At 45.3% G+C, this 7,690-nt stretch overlaps 1 protein-coding gene across 2 annotated transcripts in view; it reads right to left on the reverse strand.

Moving 5' to 3' along the window:
• RBPMS2 (RNA binding protein, mRNA processing factor 2) overlaps positions 1-7,690 on the reverse strand; it is a 143,656-nt gene that overhangs the window by 79,818 nt on the left and 56,148 nt on the right. For both annotated transcript variants that reach the window (XM_030187939.1, XM_030187932.1), the window contains exons 2-3: positions 5,624-5,701; positions 2,894-2,932 (exon numbers count right to left, since the gene is read on the reverse strand). In XM_030187939.1, coding sequence (XP_030043799.1) covers positions 2,894-2,932; positions 5,624-5,701 — 117 coding nt within the window. The remainder of the gene's footprint in view (positions 1-2,893; positions 2,933-5,623; positions 5,702-7,690) is intronic.

A 7,690-nucleotide genomic window follows, 5' to 3' on the forward strand; every position in this document is an offset into this window, starting at 1 on the left:
GCTGGAGAGTATGGGACAGTATCAATCCTGACCCTCTCATCTGTGGTAAGATTTATGGAGACAGCTTTGGGGGGGGGGGAGCAGCCAGGAGTGGTTAAGTCCAACTAAAGTGACTTGGAATCACTTGGAGAGCTGCATGTTCTACTTGATGCACAGGATGCTGACACTTCTTGGGACATGTTCTGTGCTTGTGATAGTTGGGGTAAATGACGACTCCATGGAGGCAGTTTCCCCACTATGGGACCTGCCAGTGTGTGCAAGCCAAGAATCCCGTGGGACATGGAGGAAAGTGTTGGCAGCAGCATATCTGCAGATTTGGCGCATCTGAATAGCCTGAGTTTATGGGCTCTCTGCCAGAGCCAATGCATGGTTTGATGCAGGAAAGCATGGAACAGGCACTGTTTTATCAGGGCTGACTGGCAGTGAGAAGCTGCCTCTGTCTGATCACATTCAGGGCACAGCTGCCATTTTACAGCCTCAGGGCCCGACAGAGCATTCAGCTGCATCAGGATCTTTGTTTTCTATGGAGTTTATTTTGCTCTTACACAAGGTCTATTTACTGAAGCAGGGACAGTCGGTTGCTGCAAGGTGCTTTAGTTTGTTTCTCACCCTGCTGCCCCTCTAGTTCCTAAGAGATCTTTAGACCTCCAGGAATGGGCGGATGAGACTCTCTGCTTCTCCCTCCTTATCTGATGTGGCTTCTGTCTATTCAGAGGAGCCATCGTTGAAGCAGTTAGAGGGGGATGATCCAAAAATATTGGGTTCATAAAGAGGAGCTCTGAATTTTTATGAGGCAAGTCAGGTTGGGGAGCTCATTACAAGTTCTATCTGGCACAAAGCACCTGGACAGGAGTCTCAGTGGACAATAAGATTGCCTGGAGCTCACAGCAGTTCAGAAGCTTGTGTGACTTTGCTCCCTTTCTGGCAGGAGGCCCCAGTTTGAGTTCTCTGATAATGCAGTGGCAGCTTATATCAACAAGGTGGAACCCACAGCAACCCTTATAAGTTAGGCGGAGAACAAGTTTCTCTAGTTGTCAGCAGCTGACATCATGGGGTTTTTGAACACGAAGCAGGCTCTCCTTGGAAGTGGACTGATGGGAGTTCTCAGTTTCTAGAATTGGTGTCAAAAAAAGAATGCCAGTGTAGCCAAGTTCTTTAGCTTCTGAAAAGAACCAGGCTCAATGAGGGTCAATGTGCTACTGCAGCCCTGGTCAGAGACATCTACTGTAAGTCTTCCCTCCTTGGCCCACAGTAGGCTGTGTGTTGACGAGGATTGCATTATACCAGGGTTGAATAATACTCAGCCCTGGATTGGCCTCTTGAGACAGTGGTACATGGAACTGATTTGACTGCTGGACAGGTGTCCTCTGTTTTCTGCAGCCACACGGCCTACTGAAGCAAGGTCCAGTGCTTAGGGAGGATCCTTGCCCCTTTGGTCTTGTGGCTTGGCTATCAAAAGGGCTCTGTTGGGACAAAGGTTATTCTGATTTGGTCATTGCTACTTTGCTTCAGGCTTGGAAAGCTCTACATCCACGGTGTTACGTGAAGGTGTAGAGGATATTCCGAGTGTGGACTTATTTCCCTTCTCTGCACATCCTAACAATTTTCCAAGCAGGTCTTCAGAAAGGATTGGTGTTTTGTTCTGTAAAAGTTGAGGCTTTGACCTATTTCAGTGACCGACTACAGAAGACTTCTCTTGCAGTTGGCTATTGTTCCAGTTCTTGTGGGGAGTGGAACCTTTTTAGTTTTTTGGACTCTTCAGAAACCTCCTTTGAGCCACTCGGGAAGGCCTCCTTGAAAGATTACACACTAAAGACAGCATTCATGGTGGCTGTTGGGATACATTTCTTTCAGAGGAAGGATCTCCCTGCATATGGTTCCTTCCTTTCTTCTGAAAGTAGTATTAGCAATTCATCTCAAGCAATTTGTGGAGCTAGAGGACAGAAAGGCTCAGTATTCCTCCTCAAAGCTTCTCATTTGCATAGAGTCCTTATTAGATATCTGGAAGTCACAAATGAGTTTTGCAGATCAGATACTGCTTTTTGGTAAACGAAGGCTTGGCCTCACGGCTTCTAAGCCTACAATTGCTAGACAGCTGAAGGAGACTTTTGCATCAATTTTTTTGCTCAGACTGATGGGGTTCTCCGCTCATTCTACAAGGCCTAAAGTGACATCCTGGGCGAATTCCCCCCTTCTCCTCCCTGTGTCAGCATATACTACTTGATTTAAATGCCCAGATGAGCAAAGGCATGCATAAAACAGTTGGCAGGAAAGCCAATGACCCCAGCAAGCTCATACCATTTGAAGAGCTAAATTAAATTCTGAAGCTCCCTAAAAAGGAGCCATTTTAGATGAGCATGAACATACTAAAATGTCAAGATGTATGGAAACAGTTCAAGTAAACCATCATTTGTTTTTGAATTGTGTTACCATGCCACCTCCCACCATCTCCTTTATTCAGTTTCACCACCAGTCCCCATCCCCACTGTGGCCAAGGTTCATAAGAACCACAAAAGTCACATAGCTCTTTCCCAGGAGCTGAGCGGGAGATTGGCCTCTGCTGGCAGGCATTTGGTAATTTAGCTAAAAAAAAAAAAATGTCAGGAGGCAGTGTAGTAACAATATACACTGTGCATGCACTGTACCTCCTAGTAAATGTTGAAGTTTGGGGGTGGGGGGAGGGAGAAAGTGGCTCTCCCACTCCCCCTATACATGCTATTGCAGGGGACTCACTTGAGTTGTCTAATTTGATCTTACTACTGAGCACACATACAGAAAGTTTCATACTAAACCATAAATTAAATCTGAATTCACATCCTGCCAACTGTCCAGTTTGCATTTCAACTCTAAATTCAAACCAAGCTGTACTGTATGAACCAGAAGAGCACAGTACCTGTTTTGATGTTAACTTGATCAGTGAACCTTCATACCCCTGAAGGGAAAAAAAAAAAAAAAAAAAAAAAAAGAAAAGCAGGTATGTTAGTGTTAAATTCTTTTAAAAGCAATGCAGTTTAGTTCACACATTAGCCAATTTTATACTCCCCAGGACAGATAATCTAAATCCAAATACCTATATTGTGTGCCACAAGCATTTTTCACTGGCAGCACCTACCAGTTAGAGACCATGATTACAGGGATCAGAAGCAAGCTTTTAAGTTGGTTGTTACTGTAATGGGCAAGGGGATATAGAAGGAGGGGCAATTCATGGGTAGTTGAAAAAGCTTAAAAAAGCGATAGCTCACAGCCCAGTAACTGAGCTGGAACCCAAACAGGAGGAAGCCACCAGTCTTAATGTTGTAGGTGAGGAGAAGCCAGTATGTTAGACCAGGGTTACTACATTGAATAAACAAGTTATGCATATGATGGTCTCAGATGCAGATTTCTCATGCATATTCAGTGCAGTAATCCTGAAAAACTGATTGGCTAGGTTTGCCTGCAGAAGCATGAGAAACTCTTGTTAGGTCCTGTGGTGCTTCTGCAGCCCCTTTGTCAATCACAGAACAAATTGGTTCAAATTGGCTAGAAGCCCAAGTAACCCCCCCCCCCCCCCAATGAAAGTTAAGATATTAGACACCAAACAGTTGCATTGTTTAGACTTATGGAATTTTCAGAAATAGCAACAGTCCAACTTATATTTACCTACTTCCACAATCTGCATGTTAAAACCTTACCTGTATTCTTCCCCCTCCAACCCCCTCCCCCCCCCCCCCCAAATAATTGGGCTGAAAGCAATGCTTGATTAAGTGAGCAGAGTCTAGACAGGGACAAGCACTAATATCCAGACGCTCAAAACTCCAGCACCAAGTTTTACCAGCACAACAGCACCGAAGAACTACTTCCTCAGGACTGATGCCAATAGCATGCAAATGATATGCATGCTATTAGCTGGAGCTTAAGGATAGAAGGATGCACTGAAGAGTCCTGAATCAAGTACAGCTCTTCAGCACATACTTACAACACTGGGGGGGGGGGGGGGGGGGAGGAGGAAGAAGTGCTGACAGTGCTCAGGAGTTCAGAGGTGGGTGCAGTACTACCAATGCCAATGCTCTCGAGTCATTCTAAACTGCACTTCTCTTGATATTTTACAGAGCCTAGGGAGTCTTAACACAGCACAAACTTTATTATGTCTTCACTTTACAGATCAGGCTCGCACAGCTGCTCATCCTTGCTGCGATACAGCCAGGACCAAAAACTCCCCATTAACGAACTTGTTCTGCCAGTCTAGTCTGCTTTGCCTCCTGCCCTAGCACCAGCTCCAAGCTGGAGTAGGGTTTAAGGCAGTATGGTGCCACTATTCAGCATGCTGTTTTTCGAGCATGGGACAGCTTCAGGAAAAGAGCGCATCAGTATACATTAGCATGCTACTTACATTGATAGCTACATACTCGTTCATTCCCATGCTCTGTGGCTTTGAACATTAAGCACAGGTAAATGCAGGTGCTAATCCAGCAGCAGATGAAAAGGACAACTTCCTGAAGTCGAAGTGTCAAGGACAGCTTTAAAGTGATGAATTGGGTAGCTACCTCGACTGCATTCAGAGGAGCCGTCCTATATCAGCTGGTTATTCCATGGGCGGCAGTGGTTTATTCCATACATGTAATTGGTGCTGGTAGAATTGCTTAGCAAGATGGGACTTGTTTCTATCAGCAACCCATGAAGCCAATTTGGAGTACCCCAAAAGGATAGTAAAGAAAAGTTTACATTAAATTTGCATATGCAAATATACTTGATACATTTACTATAATTTAAATGAAAAAATTATTGTAGATGAACCAAATAGCTTGGATACTTGCTTAGTTTATCCAAATACCAATTAGGGGCCTTGAGAGTTTACCTTCCTTCTTAGGATTAAATTGCATTTTGGGAGCAGGAGAGGGTAAATGTGTCAGGTGGAATGTGTTAAGTTTGTGGTTTGTATTTGAGATCTATTATGTATATTTACCTAAGTGAACACAAGGGGTTTGCGAGTGCACGTGCTTGGGGTAAGGGAAGGAAATCTATATGCTTTGCATGCAAGTGGATGATTCAGCTCTTCTTAATTCTGTGGGTAGTTAATGGTTGTGGTACAAGAGATCAGTCCTCCCTTCCTCCTGTCTGCTTACCCTCCCCTCTCTCCTTTCCATCCATTGTGCAAACTTCTTTCCTACTCCTGAACACAGGGCAGCAGAGTAGTAGGAGACATTTTGGCAGGGCATGCCAGGACCAGATGCCTTTTCTGCCACCAGCATGACTACCTCTTGATCAGAGGATCCAGATAGCCACACTGATTTGGTTTTAGTCCCCCACCTACACCTTTTGCTGCCCACATTTAAACATTGATAGTGCCCTTCACTAGAACACTTCTAATATGTACAACCTACGTAAAGAGATAATAAGCTCTGCTTTGTTTTACCAGTGCTTTAGTGAAGGTAAATGTTTTAATTTAGCTGCACCAAAGTTCTTGTAAAATCCCAAGGCCACTAACAGTCAACAAAACTGGTGTAATCTTTAGCTTCAGTTATTTGCCCCAGCCACCATGCATGCATCCTACAATAGCCCAGTTGGGTCAATAGTGACTATCACTATGAACAAGCAGGGAAGTTACTGCAGACTATTGTAATGTACACATTTGATGAACTCTTACCTTGAATGGTCGAAAAAGTAGGTAAAGTTCTCTGGGCTTAATATCCACAGGAAGTCCACTGACAAACAGTGTTCGCACCTACAAGAATTTCTTAGTCTGATTATCTTATTTTAAAAACAAATTAATGCATTAGTAGAATGTCACATCATTGCAAAAGGATTACATACAGCCATTAAGTGAAACCTGAGAATAAGGATTGACCACACACACATGAAGACCACCGGGCAAATCATTACTCCTAAGGAAAACTAGTACTAATTGCATGTCCCACCCCTAGCACAACTCTTCATTTATAGTCATTCTAATATCCCTAGTATCTAGATACAGACAACAGCAAGAGGGGTGCTATCCAGTCTTTTGCACCAAGTATCACATGTATGATTATCTCCCATACAAGCTCCTAGCTCAGAGCATGAGTCTGTTCTCTTGAGGCTAGAGTTAACAGATTTGAAGGAGCTGAGGGAGACAGAAGTACATAGAGAAGGCCTACAGGGACGTTGTAAAGAAGTTCCACCTCTGGTCTGGCTGTCTTGGAGGAGAGAGACCTCCTAAATGGATGTATGACCCTGGTGATGTTGGAAATAATCCTGTAGTCAGGAGCAGCCCACCAGGGGATGCAATAATCCTCCTGGGATGCCTCTCCAGGAGCTTCTGCCCAGTAGGGAAGGGTTAGGACAGCTGTTGTAGTTGGAGATTTGATTAGACATGTAGATAGCTGGGTGAACATTAGGATCGCCTGGTGACTTGCCTGCCTGGTGTGAAGATAGCGGACCTCATGCATCACCTAGATAGGACAGGGCCAGAGAGAGAGTGAGCCAGGCCCAGGCTGCCACACCAGAATCGCTGCCGCCGCCGCCCCCCCCCACCCCCAAAATAGTCACCACCGCAGTCCCCCTCCCGAAATACCTTGGCTGGCCACACCAGCCGCAGGCAGCATGGCTGCTTCCTCTGCCCAGCATTGCCTGCCCTGTGGCTGCTTTGTCAGGTCGCACATGCTCAGTCTCAAACTGAGCATGCACGGCCTAAGGGCCCAGCAGCTGCTAGGCAGGCAATGCAAGTGGGGCCCGGCGCTGGGGTCTCTCTCTCTCCTGCTCCTGTTGGGACGCAATAACCCAGGTCCCATCAGGTTCCCCAGGCCCGGTGAATTTTGCCCCCCCCCCCCCCCTCTCCTCTTGGCAGTTATGAGATAGGAATTTAGTTAGTGCTGGGAAGGAACTGGCTGTCTTGGTGCTCGTAGGTACCAATGATATAGGAAAACATGGGAGGGAGGTTCTGGAAGCCAAATTTAGGCTCCTAGGTAGAAAGCTGAAATCCAGATCCTCCAGAGCAGCATTTTCAGAAATGTTTCCTGTTCCACACACAAGCCCAAGAGTCAGGCAGAGCTCTGGAGTCTCAGTGCGTGGATGAGACGATGTCGCAGGGAGAAGGGTTTTAGATTTGTTAGGAACTGGGCAAAATTCTGGGGAAGGGGGAGCCTATTCCAAAAGGATGGGCTCCACCTTAACTAGGGTGGGACCAAGCTACTGGCATCAGCATTTAATTAAGGAGAGAGCAGCTTTTAAACTAGAAACTGGAGGAAGGCTGACAGTCGCTCAAAAGCACATAGCTTGGAATAAGGTATCTTTCAAAGATACCACCTAAACAGGGAATAGGGCACCTCGATAGCGGTATTGCAATAGAGAACATAGTAGACCAGGAGTCTAAATAAAAAAAGCAGACATTTTCAGGATTGCACATTGTCACTGTCAACTGCTGAGCAGATATAAATAGGTACAGTCAAATGTCTATATGTGAATGCCAGAAGCCTAATAAAATAGGAGAGTAGAAGCTGGCAAAAGAATCAGTTGGACCGCTAGATGACAGAGATAAAAGGGGCAGTCAGGGAAGACAAAAGCTGTAGTGGAGAGATTCTTTGCTTTGGTCTTCACAGAGGAAGATTTGGGAGGTATATTAGTACCAAAATGGTATTCAAGCTGAGTCGGAAAAACAATGAATCTCTATAAAACCTAGAGGATGTAATATGGCAATCTGACAAATTGAAGAGTAGCAGATTGTACTTAGTCCCCC

Source organism: Microcaecilia unicolor, chromosome 1, assembly GCF_901765095.1.
Source record: "Microcaecilia unicolor chromosome 1, aMicUni1.1, whole genome shotgun sequence".
In the NCBI taxonomy this organism is placed as follows: Eukaryota; Metazoa; Chordata; class Amphibia; order Gymnophiona; family Siphonopidae; genus Microcaecilia; species Microcaecilia unicolor.